The sequence below is a fragment of the Colius striatus genome, chromosome 6 (assembly GCF_028858725.1).
Source record: "Colius striatus isolate bColStr4 chromosome 6, bColStr4.1.hap1, whole genome shotgun sequence".
NCBI lineage: Eukaryota > Metazoa > Chordata > Aves > Coliiformes > Coliidae > Colius > Colius striatus.
The window spans coordinates 47,094,076-47,121,785 of NC_084764.1; the positions used below are offsets into that span (position 1 = coordinate 47,094,076).

The window sequence follows — 27,710 nt, forward strand, 5'->3', positions numbered from 1 at the left end:
AAATAATACTACTAGGAAGTGTTAGGGTAAGTTTTGTAGATTTGTAAGAGGAAACTACAGCTAATCACATTACAGATCTCTAGTCTAGAAATGAAGTGAATCACGTCTTAAATGACTGTCATTAAGAAAACTTTAATGCTTCTGTGCCTCTGATGTCTTTCAAAGTAATAAAAGTGGTTTATACTTAGAGCCATCTCAGCTCATTTGTCATCCTTTGTACTGTTCAAGGCTCTGAACATAATGTAGTGATGCTGTATCTGTGCATTAGAAGCATCTGTTTTTTCTAAATGCTGCTAGCAAGAAGATAATATGAAATAACTTTTTGTTTCTAAAAATCGACATTTAAATTTTTGAGGAAAAGACAGCAGAATTTGCTGAAGTACCTTAGTAACAGCATTGCCACGTTAGCCTGTTGGACTCCAGGCTGAGGAGTGTGCAACCTGAAGTTAGCAGCTGTCTTTCCTGAGTTAATTTTTTAACAGTCCTTTTCTCTTCAGGTTCATTTGAAGAAGATCATGCAGAAGCACCAATAAAGTTTTTTCAAGTGTCTGGTGGCATAGATGGAGACATAACGTCATCATCAGACAATTTTGACTGGCCTCGGTAACATAAGATTTAATTTTTTTATTGTGGGGTATTTGGAGTTTTATGAAGCACTGTTATTTTCTAATTTTAATCCTGAGTGCCTGTGTGCTAGGTGCATTAGAAGAGTTTTAATGTATCTGTTGAAAGGAACCCAAGAATTTATTAAAAAACCCCTCAAACCTCTACATTTCTAATAGTGCAAGACAGTTTCAATATATAATTGTTTCTGTGTAGACTTGAGTAAATTTTAGTGGAAGTGAATGATTTAAGACTTGAAACTTTCTCCCATTTTTTATTTTGTCACTTTACCTTTTCTCCTACTTAGACATGCAAGGCTGAACACCAAACAACAAAATTTCAGTTGAGTTTTACCTTAAAAGGTTAATATAAGCTGATATATAGCTGTAACAACAATAGGGGTAATTATATGGTGACTGAGTTGTTGCAGTGCTTATCACATGTAAGGCAATACAGTAGTTACAGACCAGAAGGACCCTCACAGCTGTAGCATGTAGTAAGACGTTTGAGGAGGTGATTTTAGGTTGGATGCAGAATTTGCCACGTGGCTTTCTGACAGCATGTCTGTATAGATGTGTTCTCAGCGTGGCTTTCTTCTGCAGTAGTACAAATCAATTGTTCTGTAACAGTGTGTGCTTGTAATACACTACCTCATGTAGCAGAGCATTTTTTAGTAGCTGTAGGTGGTCTAATGTTTCAGGCATTAATTTGGGAGAGCACTGTGTTTTCTTTAGCTCACCTAATGGTCACCTGATGGGGGTTAAAAAAGCAGACACTCACCTTTTCACCTGATGGTTCTTTTTCCGTGTCCCTTTGTGTTTATAAGTTTGCTGAAAATCAGTAATCTTTGGGCTATTTAGTCTATGTGTATTTAGTGGCTAGCTAGTAGAGCTAGGGAACATGTGACTTTGCATCAGTATAAAAATTCTAAGCATCTCTAATGGCTTATTCTGCATAATTTCTCCAATGTCAGGATTGTATTGAAAATAAATCCTCTGGCTGTGCACTCTATTCTGGAAAGGATAGCAGCTGAGGAGGAAGAAGGTGATAATAACTTTCAAGAGGAAGAAGAAGGAGGGTCTCATTCTTTGAAGGATGTCTGTGATATTAGAAGACCAGAGCCTTCTCCTTTTTCTTCTCGTAGGGTCATGTTTGAAAATGAAGAGGTACTACAAAATGCTGGTATTGCTTTCTGCTTGTGGTAGACAAAATCAATGTATTAGCACTACTTTATATGCATCTTCTGGCTTCCAGTTTTATTTTCTTTTAATTCAGAGGGGTTTTTTTTCCTTTTTTTATTTCAGATGGTGATGCCAGGAGATGTAGTTGAAATGACCGAGTTTCAGGATAAAACAATTAGCAATTCTCATTATGTATTGGAACTCATGTTACCAAACATTCACCTAACATTACCAAATAAAAGCTTTTATGAAAAACTTTACAACAGGCAAGTATGAGAATTGTTTTGCCTGGTTATCATGACCTGTTCTTAGTTCTGTATTCATGGTTGATAGAAGTGATTGAACCATCAGCTGGAGCAGGAGCTTACTCGTATAGTTTTCTAAGCACATCAAATGCTGTATAAATATTCTTCCAAGTTAACATCAGAGATGCCACTGTGTCATATGTCAGATTGGTGCCATAGCAGCCAGCTACTAAAAAAAATATGTCAGATTTTGTGAACAAAGATTGAAGTCTTTTGCTTATAGTGAATACTTTGTCCAGATCTGTTTGCTTTATTTCATTCTGCTCTTATCTTTCTGAGTTCACCTTTACAAATAGACCATTGTACTTGAAAAACTGTTGCATTCAGTTTTATTTTTTCCTTTATATCTAAAAATTAAGGTTCCACAAGGCAGGTGGGGGGAAAAATACTCTGCCAACCCCTGCTTACAAAACAGAGAAAGTGAACTCGACTTACAGATAGGCGTTCACCATTTATTTCTGTTAGCTTTCTGTCTGAAAACAAAGAAACACAACTAGATTAAATCAACTAAAATTACATATTATGCTATGAATAGCTACATAAGGGGAGATGCTGATCTGTTTTAGCCTTGCTAGCATTGCTTTACTTCTAAAGCATTTTTTCACTTCCAAATGGCACAGCTGAACCTTTCACTGAATAATCTGTTGGTGTGCTTCTGTACTGAGTATCACATATATCTTTACCCTGACAGACACAAACTCACTTGAAATCAGAAGAATTAACGTTTCCTGCAACTTTGCAGTTTTGTCACATCCTCCTCTCCAACCTACCAAGCTAATATATGTCTACTAATAGAGGCTTTTGTGTCACTGTGAAATGTTAGATTTGCTATATATGTACCATAATTACAGCAAGAGAGCTACGTCTGTTATTTTTGTGTTAGCCCTGAATACATTATTCCTTCTCTTTAACTCCTTTCTTTTCCTTTTTTTCTGAAATTTGAAATGTTACATGAAGTCTGCAAAGGAAGTAGTACTGAAATGACCTTATATTGAGTGGGAATGTAGTCATATATTGCATAATGATATATTTCTTCCTAGGATCAGCAATGATTTATTGTTGTGGGAACCCACAGCTCCATCTCCTGTAGAAACGTTTGAAAACCTTGCTTACGGTGTTGGACTCTCTGTGGCCAGCCAGCTCATCAACACTTTCAATAAAGACAGCTTTAGTCAATTTAAATCTGCAGTAAATTACGGTAATACACTTCATAAATCATCTAGAACTGTAGTTCAGAAGCATAATTGGCTGAAGTGATTAAGCTGATAGTTAAAAGAATTTGTAAACTTTCTAAGAACAAATTTACTTGTAGAAGAGAATAAAGTGTAGATCCCTGTTCAGTGAAGCAATTGTGACATTGATTTGTGCTACCCAAAACAATGAGGTTGTGGCCTATGTGTACGAGTGAGAGAATCAGTTGTTTTCATTTTATCTGTTAGATGACGAGAGTGGATCTGAGGAGGAAACGCTACAGTATTATTCTGCTGTTGATCCAAACTATCGTTCTCGCAGAAGGAAAAAGCTTGACTCTCAGAATAAGAACACACAAAGCTTTCTGTCTGTTCTGCTAAATGTGACACATGGATTAGTGTCAGTATTCACAGATGTAAAGGTGAGATGTTGGGACTGAAAAAAGTTGTTCTGTTGTTTTGATTATGGGATCCCCTTCATGCTGGATGTACTGGTTTTGAAAGGAACTCGTATTTGTACGAGTAATGTTCATTTCTAATCTATTGTACTACAAGTAGACAGTAATGCAGCACACTGTTTTATCGATCTCTTTGCTTTACATCAGAATAACTAATTGCAAGCAGGACAATATGTATGGGTAGCAAGTATTATGCTAGAAGGTAGCTAACTGTTTAGGCGTTAACTAACATGTTAGTTTAGACTGTAAGAGCAGCAAACTTGATGAGTAAACACTTTATGTTTTCTGTTCTTCCTTCAGCAGGATGATGGAACTACACTGGAAGGAAAGTATGGCGAATTCTGGTTTGAATTCAACAGTGGTTCCCTTTTCAGCGTGACTAAATACGAAGGTTTTGAGGACAGACACTATGTTTGTCTCCATTCTAGCAGCCTCAACTTATATCATCAAGGTAGGAATGAGATTGAATTGGCTTTATAACTGAACTTGAAATGGGATAAACTTGAAGTTTTTTAGGACAAATACTGTCTTTTCTTTTTTTTTTTCCCTCTGATACTATCTTGTTTGCCACAGTAGATTTGGTTCTTGGCTAATGCTTCTAAATGCCACAATAATACAACTTCACCATAACTATTTATTTACATCATAACTATATTTACTTAGTTACCATTCAGCTCAAACTTTCCTCAGCAGCTGTTGGTGTTTAAAGGTACTGTGTTCCTCTGGCACATTAGCTGTACAGTCTGTTCTTTATTAAGAAAGTAAACACTTCCTACATGCTATTGGTTATTTAATTTAGAAAGATACAGGTTACCAGTGCCTGCTGTATCTTTCCTGGGTAGCTAATTGTAGTCAGCAGATGAAGAATTAATTACTGTGTGTTCAGAGTTTAACCTGGCACCATCTCATAAAATGAAAAAGAAAAACATAGTCCTGTCTCTCCTTGTTAACTGCTCTATCAGTAACAGCTTTGAAGCACAAGGTAACTCATTCTGAAATCTCTTTGCAGGTATGGTAGATGGAGTTGTCCCGTCCTCTGAAGTACGACTGCCCAGCAGGATACGTCCCCATTGGTTAGAACCTACTATTTGTTTTTCTGAAGAAGATGGTCTTAGTAGGACTACTTCAGATGGTGTAGCAGGAGATTGTCCAAGTATGCTGACCGTTGCAGTCAAAATTCAATCAGATAAAATAGAGAGCAATACAAAGGTTTGTATGGAATAATCTAGATATGGGGTTACAAGGGTAACAGGTGAAGAAACTGTATCATTCTGAGCCATTCATCTTCAAACTTTAATTTTCTGTTAGAATCTTTGGGGTGGATTGTAGAATTTAAATATCAGCATAATTTACTTTGTGGTCATACTAATAGTGCTTTCTTTACTGCCAGTTCACCTTTTTCTTGTTTGTCTTTGGTTGAGTCAATCTGGTACCAAACTAGATGAGAACAAATAGAGTTAAAAGCTTTCAGCTCAGCTTTCTAGCAGTGTCACCTAATAAACAGCCTTTGCTTACCTCTTTGGAGTGACACTGTTAATTGGGTAGTACATTGGATTTTGACAGCAGCATTAGCGTGGCTAAAAGATGTCCCTTTAGCTGTCATAATGGTGACAAACAGATTGGGAGGGTTGTCTAAGAGAAGGAGTCTGCAGACCAGCACAAAGTCATGGGGGCTCCATTGACTCAGATTTGAACAGCATGAGAAAGAACTACATTGGTTTGGTACTCCGGGTAATTCCTGGTAATGCTTTTTTGAATGTTTAGTCCTGACTCAGGATTAAACATTGTTAATTTCTAGACACTTGGACATTCTGGGAGCAGAAGGATGTCTCTTTTATATATTTTATATATTTCATGTGAATTAACTCGTGCAACTTTCTTGTGCAGGAATTTCTAGTTGCTGTTGGGCTGAGGGGAGCCACTCTTCAGCACAGAGTACTGCCTTCAGGTTTAAGCTGGCATGAACAGGTCAGGTTGCTACATTTTTCTCAACTACATCCTCAATTTCAATCTCATTGCTTTAACAGCTGCTTTAAGTATCAAACTAAACCTTGATGGAAACTCTTTGTGTTAGGCTGTGTTTTATCACCCTACATTGCTCTTGGAAGTGTTATTCTTTCTTTCTGATCTTTCTTTGACACCATTGACAAACTGTAGCCTTGCTCTGAAATTTTTATGTATTCATTTAATATGGTCCTCTCATCATCCCCAGAGCATTTCAGGGAGATTTTGAGGTTTTTTGAGTCTTTGTTTTGCTTTTTATTGTTGTTTTTCTGATAGGTTTTTTCCAGTGGGATTTTTTTAAGTTCAGATGGAAGATCTCAGTAGTCCAATGCTATCCAAGCACGTAAATAATCCTTCATGTAAAAGAATGCCCTTAAAACAAACAAATGTGCTACTCTGAGCACTGAAAGTATTTCTGCATTTTTCTGTCCTGCTTACTTCCTTCCTCAAGTCCCATTTCTCTCCTGTCTGTTTCCTGGTTTACTTTGTTTCAGTAGCAGTGATGGAGAAGACAACTTGAAGTAATAAATAGCAGGGTACATAAATGCTTATATTGCAAACTTGTGAATTAGAAGGGCTTGATACGTGTGGATGCAGAGGTACAGTGTAGCAGACAGGGCTAGACACCTTTGGTCTGGAAGCCATATGTAAACCATGCATGAGCTGGGATATGCCAATAGCATAGTAGCAGTGTAGTTGAATGTATTTGCATGTATTTACACCATGCTGGATTACAGCCAGTAACCCTGACATTCATGCTTATCCTGTTTATCCTCCAGTATATATGGTATGCGTATTTCTACACACGTCTTTATTGTGTAACTGCATGGAACTGAGCTTAGTGCCTGGGATTCTACAAGTAGTGTCAATACTTTCTTCTCAGCCTGGTATACCCCTGTGTCCATATAGTCTACTTTGCACCGTGTTACTTATTTACTCTGTGAGTTTTTGCTTAATTAACATTCCCTTGGGAATCTTTTTCAGAGGGGAAGCCTAGGCTTGGAATAACTTAAAACTTCTATAGTGTAATGGACTTGAGAGAAAACTGTGACAGATCTTAAAGAGGAGGCTGGAAATGTATTTTATTTAGTGCAGTAATATATGAACATATGAAAAAACGTGTATGTTTGTGTATGTATGTCTGATTCTGAGTGTATTCCCTGCCCTCCTCAAAGGAAAGGTAGTAAAGAGAACAAAGAAAATACTAACTATAATAAACAACTGCAAAGAAAGGTGCATGAAACTGTGTTTGGGAAATGCTTTACAAATGGCTTGTGAGGCATTGTACGAGGAGCCCCTGAGGCATCTGTGGCTTTTGCATTCCGTGCTTTTCTGTATTCAGGTACTGGATAAGCACTTTTACGTATCTGAGATTGTTCACTCCTTTTTCCTTCTACTAATCAAATATTTTATTGTCATTCCTGTTACAAATTTTCTGTTTTCTAATGCAAAATTTTTTATTTTTAAAATATTGAAGTGTCACAGTAACATGTTTGTGATTTTTAGATTTTATATTTTTTGAACATTTCGGATGAGCCTGTCCTGGGATATAATCCTCCAGCCACAATTACAACTTTCCATGTACATCTCTGGAGTTGTGCTCTTGATTACAGGTAAATAAAATGCCAGTGTGTATCACTTGGTGGCATTGAGGCTGCATATTTACTCCTTAGGAACCTTGAAGTTTGCATATCGTAAAGAACATTTATTTAGGCTTGTTTGGAAAAAGTACCTAGCAGAAGTCTTGTAAGCTGTAAGCACTTTAAAGACTTTCTTAGAACTGGGATGGTTAGTTAGGTAACCTGTAAGACTTTGATTGTATGTCTAAATAGGAACAGAGTGTTAATTTCTTTTTTTCCTGTTTGTTGTTAGGCCCTTGTTTTTGCCAGTCAGATCTCTACTTACTGTTGAAACTTTCAGCATTTCCAGCAGTGTTGCAGTAGATAAGTCCTCTTCTACTCTCAGGTATAGTTCAGGTGATTGTGAAAACATGGCAGCTTCTGTAAAACTTGCAATGCTCATCTGCTTCTTTGACTGTGAAGCGTTCGTGTTGTGTAAATGATCACACTGGTGACCTTGTGAAAGATACTTTGCTTATGTGTAGTCCTTCTGTTTTATTAAGTTAAATGCTTGTTGGATTGCTTTCTTTAATAACTAGCAACTCTGCAATATTTAATACAGTTCAGAGATGTCATGAAGTGAAATTGTGTCTGTTAATTAGTAACACCTCGAGATTTCTTAAATATTTGTTTGATGTCAGTGTACTAATTAGAGAAGTATTCAGTGATTACTGAACATCTCTGTAACTTTTAATTACTCTTGAAGTTTTATTTGAATATTCATTTGTTTATACCTGTTCTGATGTGGAACAGCTGCCAACTTACTTGTTTCTAATGATAAAACCTTATCTTTGAAACAAGTGTCTGTTAATTTATTCAAAAGAAAGGCAAAAAAATGAAACTAAGAGTGTTAACTCTGTGCCAAAAGCATTACTTTTTATTCTAAGAAAGGTAAAATATATAAATTGAAATGCAAATAAATATTAGTGCTGTTGAAAATATGTTGCAGTGGTTAATTACCAATGGGTTTGGGAATTATGAAAAGATGGAGAATTTGGATTTAAGTGACGGTAGATATGTTTGTGGTTCTAACTGTTTCTTTCTGTGCTAATTTATTTTGTCTGGTGAACTGCACAACATTTCTATTGCATGTTTATTTCTCTTTTTTAATTTTTAGGATAATTTTGGATGAAGCTGCTTTGCATCTGTCTGACAAGTGCAACACTGTTACAGTGAACCTGCACAGAGGTAAGGATGCTTTAGGGGTGACTAATGAATTGCAGAGCCTAAAGAAACAAAACTACAGCCATGTTCAACATATGTGAAGGTTATTGAAGAAGAGGTCTGAGGATGTAAGGAGCAGCAAGTTGAATATGGATGGATAATGCAGTGTGGATGAAAATGAGTGCTTTAGTTTGGACTAAACAGCACTGGCCCAGGCTGCCCAGGGAGGGTGTGGAGGCTCCTTCCTTGGAGGTCTTCAAGACCCACCTGGATGTGTTCCCATGCAACCTGATCTAGGTTGACCTGTTTCTGCAGGGGAGCTGGACTGGATGATCTCTGCATGTAACATTTTTTTTTTGTTACAGTTCCATAATGGTTATTTGAAAAAAGCTTATTTTTAATAATCTGGAGTTAGAAAGAAATCTTCATGAAAAGAGACCTCACTGTATGGTATATGTATTCTAAATAGTTAAAGTGTTATGTGGCACAGAATTCTAAGTTATGAAAAGAGTGACACCAACTGGTATGCTCTCATTCATATAGTAACAACCTTTAAGGACTGAAGAACTTGAATCAATATTTAAGAAATTAATTGGAGAAATAATGAAACCCTGCACCCACAAATGCATATATTTAGTTCAGGTAAGAGATCTCTAGTGAGGGACAGGGTAAAGATGGACCTATTTTTTGGTTAAACAATAAATAAATAATAATGTGTCTTTTAAATATCTCCAGGGTCAGTGACTCCCATGTCCCAGGACAGCCTGTGACTCTCACTGAATTCTTCCTAATATCCAATCTGAATATCCCCTGGTGCAACTTGAGGCCATTTCATTTTGTCCTGAAAGATTAGTACAATGTGAAAATGTCTTTTCTCTCACTTCAACTAAAAAACTGCTAGGATACTTAGTCACCCAACTTCTGCGTGCCTCTGTTCCTCTGACTTACACAGATAGGATGAGGATAAATATTTTGAAAGACGACACTGCACACAGTGGCAGTGGGAGTCATAGATTGGATTCAGAAGATTCAAGCTCTTGATTTCAGTAGCTGAATCTTGAACTCTGAGAACAATCCTCAAGAAAGGAAATGCAGCAATATAAAAGATTTTGATCAAAAGGAACCCTTTTTCTACTCAGGCTATTTCTAGTGATTTAATAACCAAAAATACATAGTGAGGATGGTATTTGTGATTAAGTCTGGACCTTTTTGTTTACTTATTGTCTTTCAGATTATGTTCGTGTTATGGATATGGGACTGCTAGAACTAACCATTACAACAGTAAAATCTGGTTCTGATGGCGAAAGAGTAAGTATTTAGTCACAGATGAAATTAAAAAAACCCAACACATGGAGTGAAAAACCTTCCCCAGTTCCAAGTCTAATAAAAGGATTTTCACGTCATAATCTGTCGTGGAGATTTTTACATTTTAAGTCTGTTTTGGCTAGTTAAATTAATTTGAAACTAGCTCTGTATAGGTGCTGTTTTTATGGAACCTTAGGTTGATTTGAAGTGTATTCTTATCTTTTTATTGTTGCTGTCTAGACTAAACCACGTTTTGAGCTTCACTGTTCCAGCGATGTAATCCACATTCGTACCTGCTCCGATTCATGTGCTGCACTAATGAATCTCATACAGTATGTTGCAAGTTACGGTGACTTACATCCTCCTACCAAGACAGAGGTTAAACGTGGAGCTAGCAAGCCAAAAATGAAGGTATACAATTACAAAATAATATCAGCTGAAGTTTTTGCTTCCTGATGATATGTTTGAATTTTGATATCCCCATTCTGTTTCCAAAGAGGACAAGGTTTCCTCATCTAACAGATCGCATATAAAATATACTGGACAGTAAAATAGTGCAGGATTTTTTCTGCTTTGGGCACTGTTTGAAATCCTAAAATACTTTATGCTTATTACCTGTTGTACTTTGTTCTTACCTAAAGATGGAAATTCCAGGATTTACATAGCCATCCAGGTACTCTGATGATCTAAACACGGTGAACCATAATGCTCTAACCTACTTCAGGAATCATCTGGATGAGAGTTTCAGCTCACTTGATTATTTGTAAAGTTCAAGTGTTACTTCTTCCAGTTTAAGAGCTGTGTATCGAGCCATTCTAGCCAAATCTTAGCATAACATTGCAGTTGTCTTTAAGATGTAACTATGCATAGTTCCTCTTCTACAGGTAGAGACCTTTAGCCAACCATCTTCCCATGGACCAGTACTTGCTGAATCAGAGCAACAGATTTTACGGGATTTGATGAGTGATGCCATGGAGGAAATTGAGACTCAACAGACTGCTTCTGCCATGAAGCCAGAGTCTAATGGTAAGAATCCAGGAATCCGTGAAGTTTAGTAAGAATACACATAAAGCACTACCTTTCTGGAAGGAAAGTGGAACCGAGAGATTTCTCTGTCTAGAGTTGCTGCAGCGAGAATGGGGACATACCTTTGTCTGAAGTCTTAAAACTATCAAACAGATTCTTGCTTTTAATAACATTAATACAAAAGTAATTTAAGATTCTAGACAAACACACATAACTGAGATGCTGAAAACAGCAAGGCAGGAAGCTGACTTTGTGGGACTCTGGAAAGACCCTAATTTCTCAGAGTTGGTATGGGTGTAAGTTATATGGCATACTGCAGTGTGGAGGAGTTGGAGACCCCTGTTCTGTATATGAAAGCACTTGAGGAGGATGGTACATTTCTGGGTCATGGAAAGAACTTTTGGCTATGAGGAAATCTTTCAGTTAGCAGATAGAACAAAGTGATTGATTTTATCACAGGATTATGACAGCACCATTGCTAGAGTTAAATCCAGGTTTAAATTGGTTAAGGGTTTTGTACTGCAAATAGAGAATTTTACTATTTGCATGATGTATGGTCCACTTCTTGATGGTTGAAGGTGAGTAGTCACTGCAACACTGACAGTTATTGGTGGTGTGGTCTTTGAAAGAGAAACTTGGACACAATCACATTGAGTGGGATTTTTTTGTATGTGTGGGGTTTTTACGAACAGTTCCATATTTTGCCAGTTTGTCTTTACTAGTAACTAATGGTGATTATATTGTAAACACTTTCATTTGTACAGTAGGTTCAAAAGTATTCAAAATTTTTGTTTATAATAGGTTCAATATAGTAAGCAAATATCTCTGATGTACCTGAAGTAACAACTTTTGGATAACAGCCGTGTTATTGATGTCACCATTTGTAAAGCTTTTTTCACTGAAACGTATTTTTTTTTTTCTCCACCCTCCCTCATCTCCCAGGGATTTTGGATGACAGATCTCACACTCAGGAGGCACCATGCTCAGATCTCTTCCTGTTTCCGGATGAAAGTGGAAATGTCTCACAAGATCCAAGTCCCACTTATGCTTCTTTCACTCATCATCTGATAAATGAGGCCATTGGAGATGTTCCTGCAGAAAGTGATGATTTCTGCATTCTTTTTGCACCCAAAGTTGCTGTTGCTGTAAGAACCTTTGAGAATTACTAAAAAAATGCATATACAAACTGAATTAGGGAAAAGCCTGTGTAAGACCTGGACAGATTAGACTTGATAACTTTTTGTCATTGCTTAGTGATATTTTTATCAGCAGGCAGAGAGAAATCTTTCTGTTTGAAAGAACTTTGTGCATTGGTACTGTGAGGAATGAATACAAGCATTTTCCAAAAGAAGTTATTTTTCTATATCTCAGCAGTATGTAAATTGTTCTGTAATGTGAACATTAAACCATATTGAGTTTTTCTCCATTTTAGTCATGTTTTATCATTACCATTTAGACTTAAAAGAATGATGTAGTTAGAAAAAAATGTTTTAAGTGATGTGCAGTATTTACCAAAATAGCAGCTTTGCACGTCTCCTCATCTTATTGATTTCTCTCAGTCCAAGCTTTCCTTCCCTGTACAGGCCTAAGATCCTTGCCAAACCTCAGAAGAAAGCTTGTGTGTCCCTATTTATCACTTCATTAAAAGGTTTAGGAAACCACACTCAAAATCTTTGAAAAGAGCTTGCATTCATGTTTTGTATAGTATCTCTGGTTGTTATTATATACATATATTATATTATATATAGTGGACAGTAGTAGTTCTGGGTCCTGATCAGATGTGATTAGAATTTGTGTTCACACAGTTTTCTTTGAGCTTGTTTGTCACCAAAAGTGCTAATAAGATAGCCTGAACTCTTCCATGGTTTTGTGCTTGTTTACAGTTTGGATGAGGAATTGATATTTTTTTGTTAAACTACTTCTCAGCTTCTGCTTTATTTTTATGTACACTTGTCTTTAAGTGGCTTTATAGGAATCATTCATAAACCAAGCCTGTGTTGTATAAGCCTTAGAAGACAGTACAAAATCATTTTCTTTACGTAGGGAGGAGTTAGACATCACAGTAAAGAAAGCAGATTTCACTTTCCAATGCTATATGCTGTTATTTTTTTCAATTAGGAAAAAGAGGAAGAGCCAATAATAAAAATAATGGTTGACGATGCAATTATCATAAAGGAAAATCATTTCAGCCAACCTATTAAAAAAACAGATACAAGCAAAGCTCCTCTTCATTTTCCTGTTCCTCTGGTACGTTATGTTGTCAAGGAAATCTCTCTTATTTGGCATCTTTATGGTGGAAGGGATTTTGGGACTGCACCACCAACATCTCCCGCTAAAAGTTTCATGTAAGTGTTTGATATAATTCTGTAGATTAGAACATTTAAAAATACTTATTTTTCCTTTGATTTTAGATAACTCTGCTATTCGATCTCAAGTCTCCCTTGCTTGCTCCTTTGCTTCCTCCTCAAAAGGAATCAATCATAGAATGGTTTGGATAGGAAGGGACATTAAAGATGATCTGGAATCTTCTTATTCAGTTTAGCTCCACACACCTGAGTGTATTTTTCCCGTGGCTTAACCTGGACAACTTTGTTTGGCTTTGGTGGGGGGTTTTTTGAGCATACAGGGATGGATTTGCTTTTAAGGTTTATATTAGAAGTTAAATTTCACTAAAGAGATTGGTGCTTAAGGAGCATAAGAGACTATCACTATGGTACGTGGCACCTGGCTTTCAGGATGTCATGTAAGCTAAAGGGTATATTATCCCAGATGAAATGAAAGAAAGGTTTCATGAATGTTAATTTGGTAGGAAGCAGATACCCAGCATTCTGCTCAAGTATGCAGGACTTAACCAAGGGCTTTCTTTTTATTGTTCAACAGCAACACAACTTTCAGGTGTTTTGGGGTTTTCTTTTTTTTGTATTTTCTAGTACTTTTTTCCTGTGACCATTGAAATACTGGGAAGTTCCAGTGAAACATAGGTGCTTCTAATGTTAGGTTAATAGTGAGATCACTTTAAGTTTAATCTGCAAATGTATTTTCCTCTTTATTTCCCCAGAAGTCCCCATAGTTCTCCTTCTCATACACCAACAAGGCATGGACGAAGTACAGCATCTGGGGGAAGAGGAAGGAACCCAGACTTCCTAATGGAGATACAGTTAAGCAAGGTGAATGACAAGAAGCAGCTTTATCCATGACTGTCTGAGTGTGAATATCTTTACACATTGTATTGGTTTGGTAACAGCTTTCCTTTAGAATTCAGTAGGATTTCTTACATTAGTATCTGTGTCTAAGCAATCGCTTGGAAGGTCAGGAAATTGGAATTTGTTTAACAAAAAATGTATTTGTTCTTCTAGCATAGTACTGTCTCCTTGCTGAATAAACATGTTTCTAAAGATGAAGGGTATTTATTGAAATACTCTTTCAGCTTTTGTTTATGATGGCCATGTTTTGCAATGGCTGTTCTGTTTTTCTGTCTTCAATTCTACTCCAAATTAATACACCTATTAGGAAATTAGATGTTCTAGCAAAATAACTGGTATATTGATCTGCTGAGACACTCTGTATCAGTTCATAATAGGTGGACAGTAAGTAACATCCAGTTATAGCATAGTATCATTCTTGTATTTTCCCTAACCTATTTAACACCCTTCAGGCATCAGCATGTCACTGATTTTAAGCCTGTGTGTACCTTGAATAGAGAAACCAGGTGCTTGGTTCTGGCTCTCTGAGGGTATTGGCAAGGAGTTAAACAAATTTCATATTAAATGGGTCAATAACAAAACCTTTTTAAAAGAAAATTTTCTCAAACACTGAGCATGAAAGGTAATACATAAGACTAAATGCCTTTGTTAGTCTATGTGCATTTCTTGAGCTTAAAACTCATCCCAGAGGACCTCACACTTGCCAGAAATGTTTGATACTTATTTTTATCGTTTTCTAGAAAAAAACACGACATTGCAATAAAGAAAGGGGAAAAAGAAAGCATTTAAAATTTCACGTGGAAAGGTTCATGTGTAGAAATACAGCAGCTGGTGTTAGTGCTGAGGCATAGAGTCCTTTTTTTCTTCTCCATTTGTACCCCTACATTGGTACAAGGCTTAACAGTAACAGTGTTTAAACAAGAAATTAAGAAGAGTGTCAAAACCGTAAAGTTTCTCAGCAGTGTTTATGATAAACATCTGTTTTTCTCATCAGCACTTAAAATGTTTGTTATTACGTGTGCCTTGTACTAGGCACCTAAATACAGTGGCTTTTAACATCTTGATGTGTGGCCAGAAGAGGCCGCTGTTCTGCTTACTATGTGTACTCTGCTTCATTACATTTCAGGCAAGGGTGCTAGGGGTTTACTGAGACAGGGAACGATTTGCAGGTAACCACAGGTCTGATGGAAAATGAGAACTACATCAAGAGATAAGGAAAAGGACAGAATTCAGATTTCTTTAGAATTTAAGAAAGGTAATGGATTAGAATTTGTATAGACTAAAGTCAGCAAAGCAAAAGGAAACTGAGACTGGAAGAAGCTACTTGAGACATATGTTGATAGGAAAGAAACCTTTTCCTAAGCATAGAAGGTGCAGGATTCAAGAACTGCAAGATTTCCTGATACAAACTTCAACATGATGTAAGGAAGATGTCAGGATTGAGAGGAAGAAGAGGAGGCAATATTAAAAAAGTAAAGTGAAAGCTGTTCTTTGTCTTACACTGTCTCATTGTTTTGACTCAAATTTGCATCCTAAAATATGAACATGTACACAACTAGGAACTTGGAAGGTTTCCACTTCAGCTTCAGCTGTGCAAAAACCTGAATAGTTTTTCAGAAATCCGGGCATTATTCATGTGAATTTTAAATAGGAAGCAGTTCTTAGGTGTGGTGTGGGATGTGGTTTGTTGTTTTGTTTTGAGGAATCATGCTGTTATTAAAGGTTGTATTTCACTGAAACTGCTTATGCTGGTTTGTGTTCGTTTTTACAAGGTGAAATTCCAGCATGAAGTATACCCTCCAGGTAGTGCAGAAGGTGAATCCAGCCTGTTGGAGCAGCCGGTGTCACGGCAGGTTTTTATTGTTCAAGACTTGGAGATCAGAGATCGTTTAGCTACATCACAGATGAACAAATTTCTCTATCTCTACTGCAGTAAGGAGATGCCCAGAAAAGCACATTCAAACATGGTACAGCTATGGAATATGTTGATTCATTGTCATTATAGTGGTTGGACTATCAGAGTGGGGATTGTATGCATTTTTAGTTGTGTAGAATAAGGAACGTGAGGCTTTGGAACATTGGAGTAAAATAACCTATTGATAGTTACTTGCTTCAGTCTTGTGGATAGTAAAATTAATTAAAAATGAATGCCTTGACATATTCAAAATTAGTTGGTTTGAGATGATGTCGTTTACAAAAGGTAGATGTGCAGGACTGCTTCGGTAGCTTTCACATTTTGCTTTTGGACTAATATGTGCTTGTATGAGAATGATTGGAGTTTTCACTACATATGCAGAGTTGTGGTTTTATGGTGTACTGTAGTCTGTAAATGATTTATGAATTTGCTTTTTTCCTGTTTGAATTTTCTTACTTAAAACCTCCATAGTAAGTTATTTATTCAATATTAGCTTTGTAATTGGTATGGGAACCAATATACTAATCTGTATAGAGGTTTTGCAGTAAGTGTTTGTTCCCAGCTGGTGTTCTGAGATTTGCTCATAGATGATTGTGAGTGTAACTACTTTTTATTTGTCTTATTGCTTTTTTCAGTTAACGGTTAAAGCATTACACGTCCGTCCAGAGTCTGGCAGATCACCCCAGGAGTGTTGTTTACGTGTCTCACTGATGCCGCTTCGCCTCAATATTGACCAGGTTGGTTGTGCCAATGCAAAAAATGATCCTGGGTTTCCTACCAGATACTTGTAACTATCATACACATTTCCTGGGGTTGTTTTCTTCCTTTGATACCTGTTTTATCAATCACACATATGTTTGAATCTCTGCTGCTGTTTATGTCCATGTTAGAACTTGCCTTCTGCTCCAGCTGTTACAGAGCTTACCCTTTTTTTACATTTGAAATCTCAAGTATCTATAGATTTGACTGTTACTTTTGAAGTATTGTCATCTGCAAAGAGATGTGGGTTTTTTAGGAGTTAGTTCCACACCTGCCTTCTCTTTCCCTCAACACACACTAGAGACCAGGTTTTCATTTTACTGTTAGAAAAATTGAACTCTGTATAGTTTGTAAGGATTTCATAGAGAAAACCAGCAAGGAATGACTGCCATGTAGTGAGGAAATGCATTCCCTCTTGGTTACTTCTCTAAGTCTCTTCTGTACTCTAAACAAACTTACCAATTGGAAACAAAAAAAAAAAGGGAAAAGAAAGTCCAGACGTCTTTAAGGACAGGATGAGCAAGGCAGCAGTGTGATGCATCTGTGAGAGAAAAGAAGTTGGATGTAATAACTTTAAGATATTAACAACATTAATGACTTTCAATAAAGCAGTGGTGAGATCTGATCTGCAATAATTGGTCTGACAGTGACAGAATTAAAGATTAATGTAAATACACTTTCACTGGAAATCAGAGAAAACTTTTATACCCATTAAAACACGTGGGTCCTGGAACAGTCTCCAAATTGAGAGTCAAGGTGATGAAGACTGGAGTTTTGAGACAAGAGATAGGTAGAATATGAAATCTCATTATATGTAAGGGGGACAATGACCAAGAGGGTCTTTCTGGTTTCTTAGATTTCTGTGTGACTTGTGCACCTGTTAAAGGATCAAAATCAAGGAATGTAATTTGATTCATATTCATGTAGAAAGAGAGAGCTAGATTAGTAGGTTTGAGAGAGTTGAGTGTGTTTAGATTTGTGTTTCTTTTGACCTGATTGTATTGTATTTTTGATATTAGGATGCCTTATTTTTCCTGAAGGATTTTTTCACTAGTCTCTCCACAGAAGTAGAACTCTTAGTTACTCCAGATCCTGAAGGTATGTTTTTCAAAAATCTAATATGAAGGTGCTGCTTTTCTCTCTTTTTAATGTGTGTACTGTGGATAAATTCACGTGTGAATCTTGGGTGTGTAAAAGAACTCAAGTTAGTGACCAAACCTCAGCATTAGTAACTAATTTGTTAGAACATAGAAACTTTGTGTATTTTAGTTTTGTGTTTTATAAATACCAACAAAGGTCTTACACGTGTGGGATCTCCATTTCCCCCAAATAGGAGTATATTTAATAAGAACTGAAAAAAACTGAGGGGTGTGTATATAGTATCAGGAGTTATTATGAGGTAAAACAAATATATTGTTTTATAACTCTTGCATAAAAGAATATGTCTGTCTAATAACCTGAAGCTGTGTAACCCCTGGAGAGAGGAACGGAGGTCAAGATTATGCATAAGCAGTACAATGTATGTGTGCAGTTAGAGCAATACTTCTAGCACCTACACCATCTGATACAAAAACAAATATATACTGGAAAGCATGTTTCCTCTATTAAGTGTTTCTGGGTTTGTTAGCAGCTGTACTTCACCTGTTTCTGTTGAGGTGTCATGCTGAAGTGCAGAGATAATGAAGTACTCTGCAATACTGCCATTAAAACTTGGTGGATTATTTATGCTGATGCATAAAGCCCAACTTAAGCTTCTTCTAATAATTTCTGTTGATAACTAAGATAGTGTCTTGCCAAGAGAATCTAAACATCATCCTTTTGATAAACATTAGATCTTACTAAGGACACAGTAATTGTATGAACACTAGAGCTTACTAAGGACATTGTAATTTTATAAACATCTTTTTGTAATCACTGTGAAAAATACAGGTCAATTTATTGTGTATAACTTCTTACCTTAGTTAAGAAGTCTCCTGGTGCTGAAGTTACGTGTAGTTTGCCCAGGCATATCAGCAGCCTTAAGGACCCAAGCCCAGTCATTTCTTTCTCATCACACAAGCAAGCAAGTGAAAATGGTGGCATTGATTCTATGGATGTGGTTAATGGAGATGATCATCATTTCTCACAAGAAGTGACATCATACAGTGACCAGCCAGTGTTTTTCAGGTAAACTTTAGTTATAAAGTTTCCAGCAACACACAGCTGTTTTGCTGAGTGATGACAAACTATTCAGACATCATGACATAATGATTTTATTGTTGGTCTGTTGCCTGCTTGTAGAAAGCAAATATATTTGTTTCTATCACTGGAAGGTAATGATTTTTTATTAACTTCTACACACTCCTGTGCACAACACAATGAGATTAAGTGTACAGAACCAATAATGAGATGTTGTACAAATAAATAAAAAAGCAGTCTTTCTGCTCTTATGTCTAACAATGTAAATTAGATCTAATATAACCAGAGATCGTAGAGCCATAGAATCCAGATGAGAGCATATAAGGACAAGGTTATCGTGGAAAATGTATGAGGTCGAAACATCACGGGAAACTAACTTAATCCTGACTAGTGGTTGATGGGGCTGGGACAAGGGCTGGACTTGATGGTCGTAAAGGTCTCTTCCAGCTGAAACTGTTCTGTGATTCTATGATTATAAAAATTGCAGCTTGTTATGCAATTCTTTTTTCCTTGTATAGTCAGATTGTAAGTGCTTAAAGCGACACGCGTGTGCTTTGGTAAGCACTGCAGAGACAAATTATGAGACTAGCTTTCTGTTTCGTCGCATGTATTCTTTAGTAAGTTCCAGCTGCAGGGCTAAATGTGGCCCACAGAACCATCACTGGTAACTGAAATTCCTGCTGTGAAAGGTGAGGGATGATGTTCACCTGCAGGATCAATAGCACTTTTCCAGGACTGTAAAACTTGTTGTACGTGCAAAGTTTGACTAGATGTTAATAAACCAAGAAGAGCTGAATTTGCCACTGTACTTAGTATGTTTATTGCAAAGTATTAACACAGTAGATACAGGATTACAGTTTGTAGAAGAAGATATGGCATCCTGTTCCAGGAGGATGGGAAGCGATCGTTTTCTTTTTGAAAACATAGTTTTATTTCCTTTTCCTGTTTCTCACTGTAAGGTTCCCTTTGTATATTCCAGAGAATTTCGTTTCACATCGGAGGTTCCCATACGGCTCGATTACCACGGCAAACATGTTTCAATGGATCAGGTCTGTGTGTAATGCTAATGCTGTAGAACAAAAAATTCAAGTTGGTTTTGTTTCTTTTCCCCCCATGAGTTGGAGTCTGTTTTTGTGCTCTCTACATTACTGGCTTCATTTTGAGAAATACAAAAATTCTAATACACATTACAAAAATGTTCATAATTGTTTTTAAAGCATGCATTGGCTATCATCCTGAGCTCACAGAGCACAGTCCTCTGTGCACATCCTCTGTGCACAACCAGATTTGTGCTCTGTCATGGCAAATTGGTAAGAAAATACTGACAAGTAAAAGCAGCAGCTTCTTGAATTTATGCTGCTGCCAAAGAAATCAAAACACAAAATAGCAGCTTTAGAATGCCTGGAACACGCTTATACCAGAGATATCTTTATATCATTTGTCATACCCTAGTGTTTTGGAGAAGCCCTCTTGTATCCAGGTGTTTTCCTTAGAGCAGCTGATTAAGCCAGATTGTGACTTTTGCAAGTTTTCGTGTAATTGTAGCAGTAGAACAGTGCTGTGACAGGTAGTGTTTGAGAGACTGAAGGAGAATTAGTTTAGACAGACATACCTGCAATAAGAATTGAGATGATGAAATTATTTCTTACCTACAGATTGTCTAGGATAAGTAACCGCATGTGATAACGAAACATTTCACTTACAGGGGACACTAGCTGGGATTCTTATTGGGCTTGCTCAGTTGAACTGCTCAGAATTAAAACTGAAGAGGCTTTGTTACAGACATGGGTAAGTTTATTGAATTGTTGATTAATGTTGATATTGCAAATTGAGTAATTTTATAGTGAGCAAATTCTCTGATGTACTCCTAAAATGCAAGACACTTTTTGACTTTATTAAAAACTCGTTTCTAGTTTTTGTCAAATATATAGTGTTCAGTAACATCCATTTGCAGGGTGGTTTTTATCATACGTGCTACTCTTAGCACTAAAACTCTAACATTATTTGTATGTTTACTTCCTATTGAACATGCTATTATACACTTGAATTCCTGTTTAAGGAAACATACATTTAAAAAGCATGGGTTGGCCAACAGCAATTTCAGTGATAGCTGACTTCAAGGAGTAAGGCTTTTGTCTCATTAGGAAAATACTAATAATTGTATTTACTTTAGTTTATTAGGTGTGGACAAATTGTTCTCCTATGCCATCAGTGAATGGCTTAATGATATAAAGAAAAACCAGCTACCAGGAATTTTGGGAGGAGTAGGACCTATGCATTCACTTGTGCAATTAGGTAAGTTAATTCTTACTTCTATTTAGACATACATGGTGGTTGTTTAAAAATACCCCACCCAAGCAAACAAAATCAAACAGCCCTCTCCTCCACAACCAGTTTTTATGCTTGTTTTCACTTCCTCTCAAAGCATTCTACTTATCACAGAATCACAGAATCTTAAGGGCTGGAAGGGACCTCAGAAGCTCATCCAGTGCAACCCCCCTGCCAGAGCAGAACCACCTAGAGTAGGGCACACAGGAACTCGTCCAGCTGGGTTGGAATGTCTCCAGAGAAGGAGACTCCACACCCCACCTGGGCAGCCCCTTCCAGTGCTCCCTCATCTGAACAGGGAACAAGTTTTCCCTTGTGTTTCTTTGGAACCTCTTCTTGTTTCAGCTTGTACCCATTGCCCCTTGTCCCATCATTGGCTGTCACTGAGAACAGCCTGGCTCCCTCCTCTTGACATCCACCCTTTATGTGTTTGTAAACATGAATGAGGTCACCCCTCAGTCTCCTCCTGCCTTTGTTTTCAGTTCAAGGTCTGAAGGACTTGGTGTGGTTACCAATAGAGCAGTACCGAAAGGATGGCCGTATTGTAAGAGGCTTTCAAAGAGGAGCAGCTTCTTTTGGTACTTCCACTGCAATGGCAGCACTGGAGCTAACAAACAGAATGGTCCAAACCATACAGGTATGGTGTATTAACTTCTGGAGCGTGACATAAAATGAGAAGCCTTGGTGACAAGTGTTGTAAGTTAAGCTAATGTCTTAGTGCTGTGTGTTTAAGGTTGGGAACGTCTTTTTTTTTAAAAAAGGCAGCTGTATAAATAGGAAAGCAGAAACTAGGCAAAGCTTGCAGCAGTCATTGAGGTGAGAACTATGGCATAAAATGCAATGGTTGGAAAAGTGTGTAAAATATTGCTGAACACGTTTCTTAACATCGCTGATGTATTATAACGTACAGTTTAATACTGAAATACTCAGCTGCACTAAACGAATTGCTGATACTGAGACAGATGAGTTCTTGCCATGTGTGTATCTTCCTGTAATAGATTCTTAACTTGTTTTAAAATGTCAGCCTGCCTATGCTCATTTAAAGAAACCAAAACCAACCAACCAAAAAAAGAGCTACTAATTGTGAACACTACTAATTGTGTTGATGTACGTGAGGCCTGTAAAGGTTTCTGGATTTAACCCTGAAGTAATCTTGGATTACAGTGTTAAATTTATGTTCCTTAAATTAGAATGCACACAGAAAGTACAGTTGTACTCCCTGATTTTGCAGAACATTTCTGTGTGCCTAAGCTTGAACACATACAGCAGTAAAACGGTAGAATTACATGTATGCTTTTGTGGTTTTGAGAAAAACATTCAGTTGATGGAATGTTTCTATCTTGAGCGTTTTTATAGAGGTTAGGGATGCCTTTGAAGGAATGGCAGTGGTGTGTGGCAGGGGAAACCTGACCAAAACCCACAATGTTGCTTCTCTCGTTATGGAACTTGCACATTCAGTTGCATCCATACCCATCCCAGCAGTTCTTGTATGCAGCCTGAGCCTGATGTCTGTCAACATCATTATTGGCACTAGAATTTTTTTTTCAGTTATGTCACCTGTTTGGTTTATATTTCTGATCAGATGCTACAAAACTTCTCTGACTTGCATTTGCTCCTGGCCTTTAGGCAGCTGCAGAAACTGCGTATGACATGGTATCACCAGGGCCTACTTTTATCGAAGCAAAAAAGTCCAAACGATTCTCTCGGCATCGTTTTGCTCATCAGCCAGTAGATCTACGGGAAGGTGTAGCCAAAGCATACAGTGTAGTAAAAGAGGTGAGTGCAAAAGTAAATGTCCTTAACCAAACTTATTTCCAGCAAGTACAACATCGGGCGTTAATGTGAGCTGACCAGATGATGCGGAGGATTTGAGTTTTGAACAAGACCGTCGTCATCAGTAAACTTAAACTAACAGAAACCTCGCATGAAAAGTCAGAGAAGCAAAAGTGAACTGAGGTGTTACACAGATAAGTGTAAAATTAGGTGTGGCTGCTTTTTCAGTGCAACTAACTTCTGTTAATGTCTCAAAGGGGATCACGGACACAGCCCAAACCATCTACGAGACCGCTGCTCGCGAGCATGAGAACAGAGGAGTAACTGGAGCAGTAGGAGGAGTCCTCCGCCAGATCCCACCAACTGTGGTGAAACCTTTCATTGTTGCGACAGAGGCAACTTCAAACGTTCTGGGTGGAATGAGAAACCAGATCAGGCCAGATGCGCGTCAAGAAGAGTCTCAGAAGTGGCGCCTTGGGGAGGATTGAGGCTATAAATCTGGCTCAGCAGGCACCTATAAAAGCTGGAAATGCAGAAGCTTTAGATGGAGCTCACTTTGTTTTGTCACGCTCATCTCAGGAACAAATGAGATTTTCACACATTGTTAGCAAAACATCCAACCAAAAATATTTATGAAGTGAAAAGCAAATTGGTACTTGCTCGTACCATGTGTTACCAATACCTTTGGTAGATAGTGCCAAACATAGCAAAGCATGCGCTGCCAACTCCAAGACATGCTTTACTTGTTTCCATTTACCATGGTTTTCCTGGTAGATTTAACATCTGAAGCAGCAGCCTGTATGGTGAAACTAAGAATGCTTCAAAGATGTTTTCTGAGCATAGGTGAAGAACTGCCTTCAAAAGGGCTCTGCAAATACTTCTTCGCTGACTTAAGGATAAAAGCTTTCATTCTGGACATAAGACATGAAGACTATGTAATATGGAAGCAGATGAGATACTACTGTTTAGTGGTCATAAGCGTGGCACTTACAGCAAGGGAAGGCTTGGTAGCCGTTTAGAATTTGGCTTCAGTGTTGGTACACTATGAACAGAATTTGTTCCTAAATATTAATTACCTACATTTGTGGGTCTTTGAAGAACCTGAATGTGGCAGAAATGTTCTGTTGTGTTGCACTTTAAAGGACATGGCCTGTATATTGTGCTTTTTTTATAGTGTGAATAAAATGTAATGTGTATTATCCTTTATGTGGTTTAGAAGCTTACACAAATTATTGAAAAGAGCATCATTTGATGATGATCCTACAGAAAAGTGTCTTAAATTTGTTTAAACTACTCATTATATATAAAAAACACTTTTGTCTTCTCTTATGCTAATTGCAGTGCTAAAAGTAACCATTCTTCAGGGAAACAGCAGTTAAATATTAATGTGGCCAATGGTTCTTTGCAAGAATCAGAAATACCAAGTAAAGTAAAACCAAATTATTTCTTAATTTCACAGTTAAAACTTGATACAGACATCACTTTAATCATCTGCTTTTATTTGACGTTCACATCGTTGCAAGGTTGCTGCTCTCCCAAGATGTTTTTGAATTGTGCATTGTCAGTTATTTAACAATGAGTATTTGTGGTCATTTCATTGGAACTGAGGATTTGAAAGAAAAAACAAGACAACAAGATTTCAAAAATCAAAGTTGGTACTGACAGTCTTTACAGTTTGATCATGACCAGAGTCTCCACAGAGCTTTATTAATCAGCGGACACTGTGCCATTGCTGGGCAGTTAAAAGACTCAGCACTGTCTGTGCAGAAATAAGCTTTTTCTTATTTCCCTTGTATTAGCAAAAACTGAAGGCTAAAAGCTAAAGACTGTTCTGGGTAGAAAAATACTTGGTTTGAATTTCAACAGCTTAACACTTTGGGCAGCTAGCCCAAACGTAAGTTTGTCCTAGTGCTGTGCTTGTCATAAGTGGAAATCCTGCAGATAACGCTATCTGGGAAATCTCTGCTGAAAGAGGGACAGCAGATGCTATTGGTCAATCTCAAAGGATACTGAGGAAGTAGTTTCCCTGTCTTTTGTTTAATACCCTCCACCAGCAAAAACTTTGCTAATGGGCCTTACAAGACAAACAGGAGTCCATGAAGGAAAACAGTTACTGCTCAGTAATCCTGATATTATAGTAGTTATTCTAAACACCAAAGAGTCTGGCAGGAGGGTAAATGATTTGAAAATGTCCCCTCTGCTGGGAAGGCTTCTGCAGTCTACTCAGTTTTTGTAAGGCACAGCTACAGTTACAAACCAGTTCTTGCATTGGGTGACAGTTGATACTACAGAGTTGTGCTTTAATTCACTGGAATCGCCTGAGTTGTGGTATGCTTTGAAGGCCTGGTTATTTCAGTTAAAAGAGTTGCTGTAAGCAGAAGGAGATGCTTTTGAGAGGACAAATGCCTGCAGATTTAGTGACATGAGATATTTTCTGAAGTAGAAGTACTTGCTGCAGTCACACTTCTGTCCAGTAACTGGAGAGCTCTGCTTTGGTGAGCGCTCCAAGCTTGACGTTTTGCACAGGAATGAGTTCCATGTTTGCAATTTGGCATCTCCTGAATGCCTTCTCAAACTGGTGATGAGTCAATGCAAGTAAGTAGCAATGCTTCATCTTCGTTTGCAGTTACCACACTGTGTAATTTCGACTGGTCCAGTTAATAGGAGTATACTGTAATAGTATATATCTGCATATTTTCTTCCTTTTTGCCGTTGCTGAACAGGAGCAGTGGCATTTCAGTGTTCATTTCATTCTCAGTTCTGTCGTGGTCTGATTGTACTGCAGCATAATTGGAGTATATTTTTCTATGAGGGCATGCTGACAAGGTAAAACATTTTTATAGAGTGTCTCTCACTGTCAGCAATACAGATTGTACAAATTCATTAAACTTTACTTTCCACTCTGTAAACCCTTGCATTTAGTGCTTGCACTTCATTGAGCCTTTTCAGTGGAATTGCTTTCAATTTGTTCCCAACAATTTATTTCTACAAGCAGTTTCTTAATTTGGATGTGTGTTCTGTGTTGTTTTTCAGTTGTAACGTGATCTTGTAGTGTTTGAAATGTTTAAGAAAACCAGAAACCCCACAGAACTCTCCAAACTAGGCTTTATATTAGGACCTTGTGTTCATAGTGTACCTCCTGTGGAGCGGCTGGTGTTTTAAATTAAAGTATACATCGTGTCTGAGAAGGGATTCATCAGTTGCTCTGCTCAATACTCAAAAAACCACACAAAATGAAACGTGGCTCTGGATTTGTCTCCTGGAAGTGGAAGCCTGTGGATACCTTACTGTGTTCTCATCAGCAGGGGGAGGTCTGCAAAAATATTGTTGTACTTGAGTTTTCCACTGAAGTCAGTTGCTACTGGTACTGTTCATGCTGATAGTAGGTGTAACCTGGCACAGTCCATGTTTAATGTTCAAATTCTCTCATGTTCAAGTGGCCAACTACTACTGCTGCAGCTTGGGCTGATACTGTCCTGATAGGCACAAGTGTCACCCTGGGCTTTCTTGAGCATTCTGGCACTTCAAACAGTACATTGAGCTCCTGAAAAAAGACAGTCGTCTTTTTCAAAACAAAACAACACAAAATCATGTTTCATAAGGATCTGAGCAGTGACTGAGAGCTACAAATCCATCATGTCTGTGTAAAGGCAGCTCCATTTTTCTTCTCTGTGTGTGTTGATGCTGCACTGCTGCAGGGTTTTGGCAAAATAGTGTGCCTACAGCATGTGCTGGCCTAATGGTAAGCATTAGGTCACTCACTGGTGGGTCTGTATGTGCTTAAGGGGTTTGTCTGCTGCTGCTTTCCCAGGAAGTGCTTGATTGTGAACATCCATTGCTTGCTTGCTGCTTTCATTTGCCGTTGCTTGACTGAGTTGCCAGGAAAGATTTCTTCCTAAACCAAAACGCTGTAGATGGTTGTGAACAAGACGCTTGTACTGAACGCGCTCCGTACTCCTGCAGATGTGACACTGATTTTTGCTTTAAGTACTGCAATGTATGTGATTTGTAACACAGTGCAACCCAGGAATTTGTTTAGTGCAGTTAAATACTTGTGATTTTTTTAAGTCTCCTAAATCTCACAGCAGTGTAAGCACTGTCAGAAAAGGTGTGGGTGTCTGTCAGTTTGGAACCCTGGTGTCCATGGTTCTCACAGTCTCCAGGCCTCATCATTTAAGCTTCTGACAACTGTTTTCAGTTGCTCTACGTGCTGAATCTTGTTTACAGCTCAAAAATTAGATACAGCAACTTCAGTACTTAAATCCGAGTCGTGCATTTGTCCTGGATTTCTAGGCGGTGGGGTAGCTCAGACAAACAGCAGTTTGTGGATGTGTTTGTGGATGTTTTTTACATCTCTGCATTTATAGCAGTTCCGAGGTATTGTTTGTATATAGTTTGCGAGCGTAAAGACTATAATCTCATGAAAGAGAAAGCACTGTTGAAGGGAACTATTTCAACTTGAGTTATTTTGCTTAAAGTTCTTGTCCCCTCAGTGTGTCTGAGAGCTATTTTTGACCATAATTTATATGGCACCAAAAGTGTATATTTTAGCCTATGAAAATGCTGAAAGGCCTGAGTGCACATAGGTTGTCCTGTTAAACGTGTTTCATGGAAAACCCACACATTTGTAATCAAACGTAAATAAATATCTTAATTTGTTCCTCGAGTTGGTTTTCTCTACCTGTGAATGTAAGCAATA

At 37.7% G+C, this 27,710-nt stretch overlaps 1 protein-coding gene across 2 annotated transcripts in view; it reads left to right on the top strand.

Moving 5' to 3' along the window:
* Positions 1–27,677, top strand: part of ATG2B (autophagy related 2B) — a 43,198-nt gene extending 15,521 nt beyond the window's left edge. Inside the window, exons 16-42 of one of the 2 annotated variants that reach the window (XM_061998773.1) lie at positions 498–603; positions 1,577–1,769; positions 1,908–2,050; positions 3,130–3,287; positions 3,529–3,701; positions 4,038–4,188; positions 4,747–4,946; positions 5,625–5,705; positions 7,248–7,354; positions 7,614–7,706; positions 8,478–8,548; positions 9,756–9,832; positions 10,070–10,240; positions 10,714–10,855; positions 11,798–12,000; positions 12,974–13,200; positions 13,914–14,022; positions 15,831–16,025; positions 16,609–16,710; positions 17,752–17,830; positions 18,694–18,898; positions 19,890–19,959; positions 20,616–20,698; positions 21,084–21,205; positions 21,721–21,875; positions 22,865–23,014; positions 23,269–27,677. In XM_061998773.1, coding sequence (XP_061854757.1) covers positions 498–603; positions 1,577–1,769; positions 1,908–2,050; positions 3,130–3,287; positions 3,529–3,701; positions 4,038–4,188; positions 4,747–4,946; positions 5,625–5,705; positions 7,248–7,354; positions 7,614–7,706; positions 8,478–8,548; positions 9,756–9,832; positions 10,070–10,240; positions 10,714–10,855; positions 11,798–12,000; positions 12,974–13,200; positions 13,914–14,022; positions 15,831–16,025; positions 16,609–16,710; positions 17,752–17,830; positions 18,694–18,898; positions 19,890–19,959; positions 20,616–20,698; positions 21,084–21,205; positions 21,721–21,875; positions 22,865–23,014; positions 23,269–23,499 — 3,797 coding nt within the window. In that variant the 3' untranslated portion in view covers positions 23,500–27,677. The remainder of the gene's footprint in view (positions 1–497; positions 604–1,576; positions 1,770–1,907; positions 2,051–3,129; positions 3,288–3,528; positions 3,702–4,037; positions 4,189–4,746; positions 4,947–5,624; positions 5,706–7,247; positions 7,355–7,613; positions 7,707–8,477; positions 8,549–9,755; positions 9,833–10,069; positions 10,241–10,713; positions 10,856–11,797; positions 12,001–12,973; positions 13,201–13,913; positions 14,023–15,830; positions 16,026–16,608; positions 16,711–17,751; positions 17,831–18,693; positions 18,899–19,889; positions 19,960–20,615; positions 20,699–21,083; positions 21,206–21,720; positions 21,876–22,864; positions 23,015–23,268) is intronic. The other variant, XM_061998772.1, reaches the window with a different exon arrangement.
* The last annotated feature ends 33 nt before the right edge of the window (positions 27,678–27,710 follow it).